This window comes from Magallana gigas, chromosome 3, assembly GCF_963853765.1.
Source record: "Magallana gigas chromosome 3, xbMagGiga1.1, whole genome shotgun sequence".
Taxonomy (NCBI): domain Eukaryota; kingdom Metazoa; phylum Mollusca; class Bivalvia; order Ostreida; family Ostreidae; genus Magallana; species Magallana gigas.
The window spans coordinates 28,782,586-28,798,300 of NC_088855.1; the positions used below are offsets into that span (position 1 = coordinate 28,782,586).

Here is a 15,715-nt window from a genome sequence, read left to right on the forward strand (position 1 = left end):
TTATCAATGAATGTTGTACAAAATGTTCATGAGAAAGAAGATTTATATTTTTTTGTTCTCAAATTTCAAAACTATCTCATGATTATCAAATATGTTGATATCTTTATGTATTGTTTGTATTACTGTTAATAAAAAAAAATATTAATAAAAGTAATAATAATTGATTTTAAACAAATTATATATTTTGAATCAGTACGTATAAGTATATATAGAGCCCTAGTTATAGCATATAGTTACTTTTATGACTAAACTATAAAGTAACACTAGAGGATAGATATATCTGCTTAAGGTTATAGGTAGGAAATAATGAAGACGTACATTAAAGTCTTCTTTGTCTGAAAAAAAGCAACAAAATAAAAATGATACAAACCATTCAAATATAGGATATAGAGTTCAACTTAGTATACGACAGATCGATTTTAATATTATACCGCTCTATTATCCCACTATTTTTTATTTCATTTGCAATTTAAACTAATTCAAGTAAATTTCAAAGCAGAAACCAATTTTAAAATCATATCATAACTAAAATGTCGTTTATAGCACAGTGAAGCACATGCAGTTCGAGTCATAATTTTCAGTAAAAAAACAAATTATTGATGTTAAAAAAATTACTTGTTTTATTTCCAACCCCGAACGAATAGGAAACTTAGATTGCAGGCACGTAGCATCGTTTTTGAAAGTGGGAGGGGGGGGGGCAGATTCATCCAAAAAATCTTGACAAGCAAAAAAAAAAAAAAAGAAAATTTAAAGTTTCCCAAAATCTTCAAAATCCTAATCCGGGGGGGGGGGGGGGGGGGGGGGGGGGGCTGGCGTTTTATGTATCTTCACTTTCACTCCTCATTTCCTTCTTTTCATATCAATTTTTTTTACATACTCCCAAAAAAAGTGAGGGGGGGGGGGCAACTCCACGTGCCTGGATTGAATGTAATCCAACTGTGATATAGAGATACTGTATGAGTTTCAAACAAAATGATACACTGCATGCATTAACACATACATGTTTTTTGTTACTGAATGATAAAAGATATGTACGAGGGAGAGGTAGCTATATATAGACATTCAGTAGTATACTAGTATATATATATGAGATCTATGATTGATCATTCATACCTTAAAGATGGACTTTTATACTCTATGCACCCATCCCTCTTGACTTGTAAAAATGGTTTTACTTCAATGTATTATTTATATTGAATTAAAACAAATCGAATGTTTTCCAAGACCGACTGTCTACTTGAATACATGTCTTTGAAAATATTCGATGTATGAAATATTGCGTATCTCGTATCTCTTAAAATAAAATCAGAAATAATTTTATTAAAACTATTACAGGAAATATGAATGTACATCGGATGCCCACACGAATCTTTCATATTTCGTTGGTTTATCTTACGTGTGTGTTGTGAGGGAATGCTTTCTTTTGATTTCTGTTTTGCTTGGTATTTATTCTCTTCATTTTTTATCCCCCCCCCCTCGGTGTTTTTTTTTTTGGGGGGGGGGGGTGATGGAGTCTAGGGGTCCGACGGAAGTTGTTTTTAGTGGGGGGGGGGGGGGTACAAGGCCTATTTACACTTACTTAACTACATTCATTTAATAAGGAAAGACACCCCCCACCCCATCCGAACTCCCTGTTTCGAGTATGTTTGTCTTTCTTCTTTATGTATGTATATACACGTGAAAGTTGCGATGCTCAATCTAAAGAATTAAAGTTTATACACATGCCCAGTGAATTTGATCAATACCGTGAGCTGACTACAGTACCTGATTAACTAAGTTAAGTACTAAATTAAGCATTTTTGATACATATGTATCTAGCGTTTTAACTATGGCTCCGAAATATGGGGTTTTCATTCTGGTGATGAAATAGAACGAGTTCACACAAACTTTTGTAAAAGAATTTTGAAAGTTAAAAGATGTTCGTCAAACTTCATGGTTTGTTCAGATAGTCGTCTACCCATGAGTATTATTCGTAAATTGCGCATCATTAAGTATTGGTTGAAATTGATTAAAACAGAAATTGTATATCACGCAATATTTATGAAGAATTGGTTTCACAATTGATACCAAATACATGGTGTTTTAATGCCAGAGAATTATTAGTATCACTGGGTATGCATGAAGTATGGCTTTCACAGAGTGTGGCTGACACTAATATTTTCTTTAATATTGTAAAGCAGAGGTTGTCTGATGTTTTTATACAGGAAAGAGGTGCATTTTCCGAGTCTTTCTCTAAATGTTTATTGTACAAGTATCTGCCGGACACTTTTTCCTTACAATTTTATTTGCGTCAGATCGATGCGCATCTGCAATTGTTGTAATTTAGGTGAAGTCGAGGATGAATTCCATTTTATACTTATCTGTCCTTTTTATAAAAATGTCTACGCGTATTGTATTTAAAAAAATATTACTGGACTCGTCCTTCAATGTTTAAGTTAGTTCAACTCCTCGCCATTCATAATCGCAAGCAATTGTGCCATCTCGCAATGTATCTGCGTGAGGCTGGTAAAAAACGGGAATATCATGATTAGACTATTCGTATATCCAATTAATGTATTACCATTTTTATTATCATTTACATAACTTTTTGATTTATTGATTAATAGGGTCTCTCCTCCTATGAATGTGCATTTATGAATAATAGTTTTCTTTGTAGAATATTGCATAACATTATTACTAGTAGTAACGTGTGCTTTTGCTTAGATAGAGTGTATGGATATGTTTATAATTACATGTATGTACATACATGTATGTTACAACTGCTTATATTATTATTATGAATTATAATTCATATGAATTTTAGCAAATAAACATATTGAAACGGTAAAAAAAACATGTATATAATTATGATCTATTTAAATAATAAATTTCCACTATGGATATTTTCTCTTAGGTAACCTTTATGTAAGCATTGATAATGCCACATGATTAGCGCTAATAAATAACCAGGTGTCCCACTGTTAAGCAGAATGCAAGGATTATCGCTCTTTGAAAAAACAAACGTAATCTGCTTAGAAGTAATCGCATGAGTTATCTGTTTGTAACATTACAGTCTTAGAATTAAAACAATTCCAAACGGTATCCTAGATACTAAGCTAACTTTTGTTTGAAATTGTGTGTAGATATTACCGAAAAGAAAAGAAAATCCAAAAAGGGTTTTTCGATGTTCTTATATGTTTGAACTTATTTTTTACTATTTGGGTTTTCTTTAAAATTCCACTCCTCTGACCTAATTCGTTCTAACTTAAATGTATGTATATCTACTTTTTAGTTTCAATGTTTGTTTTCAATATGAAAATTCTATATTTTCCAACAAATATAACCATGGAAAGTAAGTATTTTGTTGAATGGAGATTTTCAGATTTTTAGCAGACTTTGAAAAAGACAGTCTGATTAAAATAAAACATTCCACTAGTTCCTTTATTTTGATGGTCGCGTGGACCAAAAATAAAGGAGCTAGTGGAATGTTTGATTTTAATCAGACTGTGAAAAAGATAATTTAAACATAAAACGACGAAGCATTGTATTTATAATTGAAAAAACCATCGTAGTAAGTAAGTGAGTAAGTAAATCATTTCAATTAAACCGATGCAAATTGAAAAATAACCTTTATTGTCACACCCGGCCCATTGGACCTATATGACATTAGAATTTTAATACATATTTAAAAGTCAGCGTGAAAGTTTGGTTTGTCTTATCCTGTAAGCTTAAAAATATGAATTGAGCACATTGTTGAGGAAAGTTACAAAGTAGTGTTTTACCGGTAAATAAATCATTTACGGAGCCTAAAGTGGTATCTAAAAGAGAGTTGCGCAAGTCGTTATATGATGAGCACTTTAAAAGGAAGTGTTCTGCAGTTTTAATTTCGTTTAAATCACGAAAGATGCAGATTCTGTCATCGGAGTGGTTCACCACGAAACCGCCAAGTCTCCACGCAAAAGGAATATCCCACATCCAAGTTGCGCCATAGTGGAACTCATGGTTTTTTTGTTGTTGTTGTTTTGTTTTTTTTGTTTTTTGTTTTTTTTTTTGGGGGGGGGGGGGTTTAGTGGGGTTTTTTTTTTTGGAATGTCCATCAGTACATAATTTTTTTAGTGGAAAGTGTCATTTCAGATGGTTAAGATTTTATATGAAAGAGGGTTCAGGAAAAAAAAACATTTAAATGCCGCAATGTGAAAAATGTTTTGCATAAAGTAATAAAAAAGTAACAAATGAGAAGGGCGTTGACATCAAATCTTTATGCTGCATTCAAATACATTGTATACTATAAGAAAGAAATAAATTAAGTTGTAAAAAAAATCAATCACATTCATGAGATCGTTTCTCTTTTCGTACAAGAATAATTGCATAATGTTAAACAAGCAAGAGGCCCATGTACCACATTGCTAACCTGACCAGCAATAGCCACAATAAAACCGGCTTTATGGAGTCATATATACAAGATATCTGGACAATATTTTTAAAAGGAATAAGGAATCATTCTTTGGGTATTATGCGGTGATATTTTTGGTCGGGGCGTGATCAAATCCAATAAAGCCTGAAGGGCTTTATGAGAGATTTGATCACGCCCCAATAAATTTGAATAATAAATTTAAGTAAACTTCGCTGGCGCCCCAATTATACGCCATTTGAAGTTATTGGACTGTATAGTACACAACCAATTCGTAGTATTATCACAGGAAAAACACTGAAAAATGTACATATAATAGAATAGATAAATAATCATTTTCTTTCTCTGGATTTCTTATTTATTTAAGTCCCTTTTGTAAAAAAAAAAAAAAAAAAAAAAAAAAGTAATATTATATACTGAGCATCGCAGTTCTCAAGAAATTTTAAATATAAAACCTAAATCAAACTTCGAACCTCTTCGTGGGCCCAATAATTGCCCAGGAACAACTGTCTAAACGATTAAGAATCATCAATATATGTCAAGATGCTATTATAATATATACTATATATCATACCGTTTTATTTTTGTAACACATTTTTTTTAATTTCCTTTGTAAAATTGGACACTCTTCCCAATGGCCCCACCCTACCCCCGAAATTCACGATTTTGACAAACTTGAATCTACGTTATTCGAAGTTACTTTCAATAGAGCGAAAGCTCTCCTGTATGGTTAATTGGCTTTTAGCAGAATATTTTAAAAGCCCCACCCCTCCCCTCCTTCCGAGAAAATGTGATTTTGACAAACTTGAGTCTACACTACTAGTATCCAAGGATGCTTCCGCAAAAGTTTTTGCTTTTCTGACCAAATGGTTTTTTTTTTTAGAAAAACTTTGAAAAATACAAACAAATTTTTAATACAAGAGGACGTGGCCAATCATTTTCACAAACTCGAACTGCATTCCCCAGTGATGTTTTGTGCAAGTTTGGTTGAATTCGGTCGAGTGGTTCTGGGGTAGAAGTCGGAAGTGTATAAAAAAAAGTCTACGGACAGACAGACACCGGACAAAAGTAATCAGAAAAGCTCGCTTGAGCTTTCAACCCAGTTGAGCTAAAAGCCAAAAACAACTCAGATGATGCACTTTTAACGTAGACACTTGTCTGTCGCTAAAACATTTCTTTTTAATGCATTAGGAATTTCATACTTTTAATAGGTAAACAAATTCCTGAGAGTACTATAATAGTCATATACCAATATTATTAAAGTAGAGAAAATTATTCATTTAGAAATTATTGTTAACTTTAAGTGCCTGTGGTTTATAAATACATTCGTAGTTTTCATCTCTGCAAGTCCATAGTTACTTTATTTTGACTGGTTCCCCTGTGTAGAAACTATCATGTTCAACCGCTATCACAGGTAATCGTATCTTAACATATCAGTAATATCCTTTATTCCAACCTATACAAAAAAAACTTTGATTTTTCATTGGTTGAATGAAAATCATAAAAATCACTGAAAACGGAAATAATTCGTTGATTTCACTGAGTTGGACTACTGTTAGAATGTATCTGAAATACCAGATTTACCTTGGGTTTCTGATGAATCGAAAACCACATGTTTCGATTAGCATAGGTTCTATATCATGGCAGCTACACGTCATACAAAATTTAGAAATTAAAAAACCAAGTTTCTCATTGCCTGACCATTATGATTAACAAAAGTCCATACATACAAATACTGCATATGCATATGCATATACGCTGCCGAAGCCTCAAAACACGAGTATTGTCAGTTATAGAAAAGTAAAAAGCAAAATAACAGTTAGGTTATGGAATTGGACCGTTTTTTGATTCCTGACATTTGCCCTCTGTCCAGACTTTGAACATATTTCATTTCCCTGTAAGCTTCATCTAACAAATCATCATCCTTCCCTGACGAACTTTCATATTCCGACTCAGAAATTCTGTGCCCTTTTTTCCGTTTATCAGTGACGTTGCTTTCCCGCCTTTCTTTCTCTCTTCCTAGATCATAATCACTCTCCGATTCTGAATCGGAATGACAATGCCGCGTATTTTTTCTTATTGCCGATTTTGACGTCACTTCCTCTTCCCCCTCGGAATTGGACACATCTGCTTCCGCTCCCTCTTGAAGCGTCGGAAGCAGATTGGTCGGACCAGCAGAAAGTTTCCTTGAGTCTACTTCGTCAACTAATATGGTTTCTTGGGAATTGTCAGGAATATTTATTTCATCATCTGGTATATCCCATTTTACACTTTTGGGCGACATAGGATCGCCAAAACTAGATCTGCTTATGCCACTATATCTACGTTCTTCACTTTTAACATCCAGACTTTCATTCGTAGAATTCTGAATGTCCTCCATCTCCATCGAAACTTTGTTATGTTTTATCTTCAGGTCCGGTAGTTTAAACTTGGACTTCTTCTCTTTCTCTTCATCTGGAGTTTTTTCAACGTCGGACACACCATTACTGCGTAACTCTAAATTGTGTTTTTGCAGTAATTTGGAGAAGTCTCTCTTAGAGAGTTTCTCTGCGACACTATGAGCTCTCTTACTTCGGGACGAACCGACGTGTCCGTTTGGAGATGAGGATGGAACAAATGTTGATTTTCGTCTCATTTTGCTATTTTGTGCAAGTTTTACGATATTTAGCAGAGATGGCTTTTCCGATTTGCCCATTTTTAGCAGTTCCGTTATTTTTGTCCACCTTGCTTGGCGGTATTTCCGTTTCCGTTGCTTTAATTTAGAACGCGATTGCGCATGCGTGTAGTACAATGTGAAGTTTTGAACAATGGCGGGAACCGAAAGAGCAATGACTAGGACACCACTGATGGCACACATAGAACCGACGGTGTATCCAAGACCCGTACTCGGGGTCATGTCACCGTACCCGACGGTTGTCATGGTGATAAGAGCCCACCAAAAGGCGAGTGGAATGTGTTCAAAATCAGACTTTTCGTCAGAGAAAATTTCCATGTAATACACTAAGCACGCAAATATGACCACCCCAAGGATTACAACAAGCAGGAGCAAAAACAGTTCATTTGTACTTGCTTTCATTGTGTACATCAGTACTTTCAGTGCCATAAAATGCTTCATAAGAATGAATATTCGAAATATTCGCAATACGCGTAAAGCAATCAGCAATCGAACGAGATCGAAGATTTCGATCGGGTTCGGATGGGTAAAGACAGCAGTCACGGCAACATAGTAAGGAATCAAACAACAAAACTCGATCAACGTAAACGGGGTAATCAGGAAGCGCCTTTTGTACGGAGCTGCGATGAACTTAATCACCAGCTCACACAAGAAGAAAATGTTACACATGTTGTCAACGATGAGTAATATCGAAAGGGGCGTGGTTTTACTGAAGATGTTGATTTCATCCTTTAGCTCTTCACTAGTGAAATTCCGGCGGTCTGATTTTGAATGTGCATAGATGGAGCCAAAGTATGGAAGAGTTTCAATCATCAATACGGAAATGGACAGAATGACAACCAGGAGCGAGATGACGGCGTACACCTGCAAAGAGGAGAAGAGTTTATAACATTACAAGCTGCAACTAATTTTACATTACATGTATTATTTTTTTAAAAGTTCACAAATGACGTTAACATTCTAATTCTTTGATCTCCTTTTTTAAAAATGACAAATTTATTAGTCATAAAAACTATTTTATCTTTGTTATGTCTGTATTCTTTGTTACCAATTCAAAGCCAGACTCACAATATTGTTATCGATCAGCAAGTTACATGGAAGAGACAGAATGCAGGAATGCAGTTGACCTTTGATGTTTCTAAAAACTTGACAACGCCATGTAATTTGCAGATTGCATTTCAACTAGTGGCTCTGACAAGAATATACTTGACTTAATTGTTTAAGATTTGTTTTTGTTTTGTCTTGGGGTTGCGGGGATGGGTGTGGGGGATGGAGTTGGATTTTGGTGATGTTGGTACAGAGTGTATTTGATTTTTTTTTTTATTGAAATGGAACATTAACATTTTACACGTACTGTGCTGTGCATTTCCATCTGCTTTTTTTAAATACCGGACGTATTTACTATATACAACATACCGTTTAGTTTTGAGAAATTTCGATACGGAAAATGATATATTAAATCTATCGATCACGTTTTCGATGTGGGTATTATACTCCTTATCGAAGAAATCCAAATTTTTGGCACAGATGCAATTACAATACTGTTCCGCGTGTGTGTGTTGAATCATTTATTTTAACAGGCCAGAATTCGTAAATGTATCTAAACAAGAACACTTTATAAAAAATGACACACATTAAAAACACATCGGATACATGTATTTGGTGGTTTTTTTTAATTCTTTAAACAATGTGGAGCGTTATTTCGAAACTTGAATAAATTGAAGTTGAAATCTGCATTAATTACAAAATAATCACCTTGACTTTAAAAAGAATTAAATTAATCTGATTTTCGCAATCAAGATACCACCGTAATTAATAGAGCGTCGTGACTATTGGGTTATCGCCGCAAACACGTTTAATAATCAGCCATATAAGATTATTTTGTAATAAGAAACAAATATGCATTGTTTTATCTTCTTTGAATTAAATTTGAATGTTCGAAAGTTAAGAATATTTCATTTGAAATTCGCGGCATTTCTTTACATCTTCTGAAAATAGTAAACCTACATGAAAAAAATATTTTTAAAATACAATGTACTTACGAAGATTAAGACATTTTACCATGGAAATTGTATATCTGACAGTTAATATATTTGCAACCTAAGAAGAACTTAAGATTTTTATTTTCAAAACAACCATGGAATCACCATGGAATCACAGTTCTTTAACCCTTACCCTTAGAATATATACATGTACGGGCCGGGTACACAATAAATGTTTCTTATTTTGTCAAAATATGTAAATTTATTCATCAATCTTTTAAAGTATCCATAAACAAATAAATGTACGATTCATAACACACATCCAATCATCAGAAAACAATCGGATCAGATAAATAAAATTTACGATTCTATAGTATTATCTTATTTGACCAAAAAAAAAATTGCGATAAGATTATGACGACCGATAAACATGAATTCAGTCATAAATCTATCGTAAGATATTTGACATCCTTCTTTGAAATTGTTACATCTTTCCATCTAGACGTGTAACGGTTTCAAACAATTAAGTCACAACAATATTACAATTAATTTTGTTGGTTAACCTTGCAGACGACAATACATCTTTGATTTATCGGCATATCGAAATATAAACAGATCACTGGGTTTCAATCAAGATGTTAAACCGCCTGTTCAAAACCCTAGTAATCATGTCCATAGATTAAGATATGTTGTTCAAGTAAGTGTGGGGTATGGCTAGTAATATTAATAATACACACTATTATGGAACGCCATAGCTGCCTTATGTGCCTATTTCATGTGAAGATGGTGCTTTATTATATGAAGGTGGTGCTTTATTATATGAAGATGGTGCTTTATTATATGAAGATGGTGCTTTTTTATATGAAGATGGTGCTTTATTATATGAAGGTGGTGCTTTTTTATATGAAGATGGTGCTTTATTATATGAAGGTGGAGCTTTATTATATGAAGATGGTGCTTTATTATATGAAGATGGTGCTTTTTTATGTGATGATGCTTTTTTATGTGAAGGTGCTTTTTTATGTGAAGATGGTGCTTTATTATATGATGGTGTTTTTTTATATGATGGTGCTTTTTAATGTGAAGGTGATCACTCGGAACTCCTCTTATTTTTGAATACTGGGTTAACCATTTATGTATTATCTCGAAATATTGAAAGTGAAACAAAAAATTGATGCGATCAAAATCCATTTGATACACTATTGCTAGTTCCTCTTTTTTCTAGCACAATTAGTATATAAGCTATCGAGAAGATCTAACTGTGTACGACTTTACCCCAACCGAACTTACATCCATTGGCGGATCCAGAGGGGGGGGGGGGAGGGGTCCGGACCCCCCCCCCCCTTTCTCTGGGACATGTGATTTTTTTTGAAAACTTTTAATGCCTATTTAAAGGCAAATTTCTCCATTTATAATACAAATACTGTAGTTATCTCAAATAAATGCTTTTAAAATTGCTTATTTAAAGAATTTAATACAACGTATCGTAATTTTGTTCTTATATGAAAAAACCCTATCGAATTTTTATCGAAATAATGTACATTGTACTCCCCTTCAGCATCCGATGTTTACTACACTGAGTAAACATGTGGAAAATTAAAGAAATACAAAACAATAAAAATAAGGTATTATAATAGATAAGTTTTACTTCGTTTCGTACGAAAAATAGAAAGAAAATTACATGTCCCGCTTGTTTATTGACAAATAATGAATTTTGCACGTATTGATTTTCATCAGTTGGAACCCCCCCCCCCCCCCTTTTCCAGATAGCTGGATCCGCCTCAAACATCTATTAAGTGACAACTATATAATGACGGAATATTACAAGAACGCCTAGTAACGTTATCCTGAAAAGCAGAAAATTGAATTTAATAATTATTTGTGTTTAAGCGAAGGTTATGCCCTAGCAATCTGATTAAAATAAGATCTTTGATCCGCTCTTAATTGGGAGTTGATTTTAATCAACTCTCCTATACAGTTACTCAGACAAACCGAAAGTGAAACAGTGTTTGGACCTCATCACAAATCATCGCTGCTGACAAGACTTAGTTCTTGAACATAATTGATAAATTCGATGTAATGTATGCTAAAGCATTGCTTTTCAAGGAAACTTATTTATAAATAGCTTGAAAATAGTCAGATTTTAAATGGTACGAACAATTTAGATTTTTTTTGTAGTCGTATGTATTCCTACGCCAGAGTTCAATATAGTCTCGTTCAACTCGACGCTCGGCTTTCTCCGTAAATCTCCGACAAGCAGAGAGTCTCCCTTGCTTGTCGGAGATTTACGGTGTCAGTCGAGCGTTTGGTTGAACGCGACTATAGAGTTCATTATTCCTTGGATCCATACAATTTTCGAGAAATATTTCTATTACTGATACATAGTTTGATTGAATTAATTTTATCTTTAAATATTATTTAAGATGATTCATATGGGGGGTTTCTCGACATTCTTGTCGAAAAAGTCCAAAAATCTGATTTTAAACAGACTGATGCCCTAGGTGATAGGATTTGACTGGAAGATAAAGTAAGGGAAAGTCAGAGGGAAAGGTCTACTATACTATAATATAGCTCAAAGAAGGCCCTTTTATAAGTGGTAAAGGCAAAAGTAAAATGTCAAGAAATACTGGCAAAATATTGTATAATTCAATTAATCATATTTGTCAATTCAGTTGAGATTAAGTCGTACAGTTCATCTCGTAACATAAATACTTATTATGCTAAAAAAGAGAAACTAGCCATTGTGTGTTAAATGGATTTTAACTGTATCAATTTTGTTCTAGTTTCAAAATTTCGAGATAATAAATGTTTAACTCAGTCTTCAAAAATAAAGTTCCGAGTGACCATCTTCACATTAAAAAGCACCATCACATAAAAAAGCACCATCACATAAAAAAGCACCATCTTCATATAATAAAGCACCACCTTCATATAATAAGGCACCATCTTCATATAATAAAGCACCATTTTCATATAATAAAGCACCATCTTCATATAATAAAGCACCATCTTCACACGAAATAACCACAGCATAATATAATAAAGCACCATCTACATATAAAATAGCCACATAAGGCAGCTATGGCGTTCCATACACTTTGCTCATAATATACTTAGTACCTGCATGACATTCCGTGCCAAAATAAAAACCAAAATTAAACTTCTCACAAGTTCTGTGTTACCAAACGTAAAGGTCGTTTATGGACAAACCTTAATGGTGAACGAAGTATTTTTTTAAAATAAAAATCACTACATTTTTCTTTTATTTCATTTAAATTATATTTCTTTAAAAGAGGTGGGCTGTTTTTTACGTCTACAGGTGTCAAATAATGTTTGCTTGTGATTTTTTTCTCTTTGTCATTATCATAATAAATTCAATTTTCATTGATAAGAGATATGAATTTAAAACCATTATAATGAAGAGAGCAGATCAGATCGAGAGTAGTTTACATTATTCTAAATTCACTCCTCATGTTAATGTAAAGCCCGTACACTAGCTGTATTGTGATTTTAAATCAACACTCTTTTCCAAATAGAATAGAAAGTATGTATACAGGGAAGAGAAAAAAATTTCTCACGGGGGGTTCCAGAACTGTTTTACACTCACCGTAGCCCCTCGTGAGGAGTAAGGGTCCTGCAAGAATCTCCAAAGTTTCGGTCGAATTCGTTCGAATCGAGACGCGTCCGCCTTGATTCGTTTGGTGGCCAGACGGTTGTGCTTTTCGTCTCGATCGAACATGTCCAACATTTCGTGAGTTTCCTCATACTTTATGTAATGCACCCAACAACATTGCTCGATATCTTTATCGTCTATCATCCAGTACTTAAGTTCATCTCTCAAGATCATGCCGCAGAGATTCAGGGGCAAGTGAAGCTTACCCTGGCGGTAAAAATTGAGAATGTAAGGGAAAAAGTCCGGCTGACGGTCGAAATAAAACTCCCTTTTACCCGTTTTTTCGGCAATGTCCGCCACTTCCGACAATCTCGTTGTTTTTCGCGTTAACTTTCTCAATGTCTGAATCCTGGTTTCATGTCGAACACCGCCTATGTTTAATGTGATGATGTCTTCCGGATTGTCGTGAATATCACCTTCTTCATCTGTTTCATCGTTAGTTTCATCATCGTCGTCGTCCGACAATTCCTTCGTTTGGTGGTTTTCCACCGGTTTTGACATATTTTCGGATAATACCACAAATTTGAAGAGAAGCAAAATTATAAAATATAGGAAATCTAGGTTTTTTCTTTTGATCTTCTCGTCAAAGTCTTGAACAATCTGAAGCTAAATAGCAGGACGGTATCACTAATTTTAAAACGAATAACTCCAACTTTACGGGGTGATCTAAAACAAGATCGAGCGATCTGGTTTACTTATTTGTTTAATTGTCACATTATTCACAGATTGGGCATTCGGTAATTAAATCCTATACCCATGCCTCGTCGACTGGCACCGCTCTTTACATATGGTTTTGCATTTTAATACAGTCATCAACCATTATCAAAGAACAATCTTTGTCAGCCATTGTGTTTTTGAGATAATCCCCAACACATTATTAAAGAGACGTTTGCCCCCTTAACGCTCGGTCCATTGCCCAGAATTTTTGTCCAGCGTTTAATTTGGGCCCGTGTGTGTTCTTCTGTAGGAACAAAAGAAAATGACACCGGTTTTTTCCCTCCTCAACAGACTCCACCATAGATTGATACAAAGTAACAATTAAACAGCTGTTAAAACTTCCAGAATTTAAAAAAAAATCCACCACGGTTAAAGTAATGATATCCCAAAACTGATCCACACGTTGTTTTTATTATTCCGGACTATAACTTTGATGGTGTATTTCCTATCAGTTCATGAAGCCTCACGTCAACTCGTTTTAAATGTAATACCTACAAAGCTAACGTCCCATTTGATATGTACAATGGATATATAATAGAGGAATCATTTAAACATTTTTTTTGCGTCGAGAATTTGGAATATTAATCAGCTGTACATGCAGGTAATTTATTAACTGCCCACCAGACTACGAATGCAGACATGGAGGAACTGCCAAGAGATTTGAACCAAACGTAATGAGTTTAAAGTTATAAATTCTATATATTTTATTAATCGGAATTAAAAAGTAAAGTTGACAGGACGAGATTTGAAACGCAAACAACTTTGTTGAACTTTTAAAAAAGCTATATATATGTATAATAGGTTCATTTGTATTATGCTGGAAGAAAGTTTAACAATACATACTCAAGGTTAAATGGATATAGATTCAATTGTACAAATCATACAAATATATGTAGCAGAAAGTTGAATGAGGAGGATGAACTGATTTGTCAAATAAAGACACTTTTCCGACGAACCAATGAAATAAGATAAAGTCTATTCAAATTATCGTTGATAAACGAAACTACATTGCCGAAGAATACCTTTAAATCATCAATGGCTATATCTTATTTTGATCAAGATCGAATGCCCTGAAAAAAACCCAGGCTTTCTATTACATAAAAATGATGTTTGCGGTGCATTTTTGTACCATTAAATGATTGTTAATTTCATTAAAAGAATCTTTGATGTTAAACATCCAATCGAAATTATCGAACACTTATTGATTAATGCATAACCTGTAGGTCAAGGAATTACAAGCGTTATATATGACGCAAATTTTCGTACGTAACTAGTAACTTCCTTAATTTGTTAACGCGAAACGTTTGCCTTATGTATATCATTTATATAAATACTAAAGCTATCTGTCTTGTGATTACTTAAGAAATAAACAGCAAGTTAAAAAGTTAACCGGGATATGAACTTGGTTAGTCACATGATCAAATCCTGTGAAGCCCGAAGGACTTAAAAGCTTCTCAGAAGATTTGATTTATGTAAGGTTCATAGTTCAGTTGAACATATTTTTATTGACTAATAAAGTGCCAAAAGGATCGGACACAGTTTCTACAAAACTTAGATAGTCCTCTCCTAATTGTATAATGATATATTACAATTAATGCAATACAGTTAACATTGATAGAAATTAAAATTCCACATCAACACATTGGGTTGGATATAATGTTACATCAATGCAGATCAGAATTAAGAATACAATTATGCCATAATTTTGTATGAATAATGTTTAAAAATCTTCTATCAAAGGAGAACTAAAAATTGAGCGAATTTACGTGGTTCATTTGGCAAAGGTTCTGCGTTTATGTTGTGAATATGGCATTTCGTTAATTCCACAGTAAATATATTCATCTGTATTCTCAATTGTATACGGGTGTTACTTAAAGGGTAAAATTTTAAATTTAAAAAAAGCAGATTTGCTGTTATCAATTTTTTTTTTTTGTTAAAAGCTTCCGCTACAAGAATCTATGTAATTTGATAAAATATATTAGCATTAATAATTCAAACATGTTTTGTAAACAGATCTGTGAAACAATATTCATATCAATATGTCATAAGCTTCATTTTTTTTTTTTAAATATTAATGGGGTAATGGAGTACATGATTTTAAAATAAAAAATCTTTGTTTCAGCCATCGAGTAACGTTAACCAAAAAACAAGTATAGTACACTTCTATCTTGCCAATAAAGCCGATATTATTTATAGATTTTCTAAAGATTATTATGTAAAAATAAGATTATCCCATAAAGATAAAAAATTCTTAGTTGTTTTTGTGAAAAAAAATCTTC

At 33.5% G+C, this 15,715-nt stretch overlaps 1 protein-coding gene across 1 annotated transcript; it reads right to left on the bottom strand.

Annotated features, from left to right (window-relative positions):
• Positions 1-4,769: 4,769 nt before the first annotated feature.
• On the bottom strand, positions 4,770-14,032 carry LOC105321831 (potassium voltage-gated channel protein Shaw). Its single transcript, XM_011420293.4, has 2 exons — positions 12,654-14,032; positions 4,770-7,928 (listed from the first exon to the last, which is right to left on the bottom strand). The coding sequence occupies exons 1-2, from the start codon at positions 13,218-13,220 to the stop codon at positions 6,210-6,212; spliced, it is 2,286 nt and encodes a 761-aa protein (XP_011418595.3). The 5' UTR covers positions 13,221-14,032; the 3' UTR covers positions 4,770-6,209.
• Between the last annotated feature and the right edge of the window lie 1,683 nt (positions 14,033-15,715).

What these genes read in the sequence shown, in the direction of transcription:
- LOC105321831 (XM_011420293.4), bottom strand. Translation starts at nt 13,220, where the DNA reads ATGTCAAAACCGGTGGAAAACCACCAAACGAAGGAATTGTCGGACGAC. An exon ending in ACTCCTCACGAGGGGCTACG is followed by an intron (nt 7,929 to 12,653) that starts GTGAGTGTAAAA and finishes TCCTCTTTGCAG; the next exon opens with GTGTACGCCGTCATCTCGCT.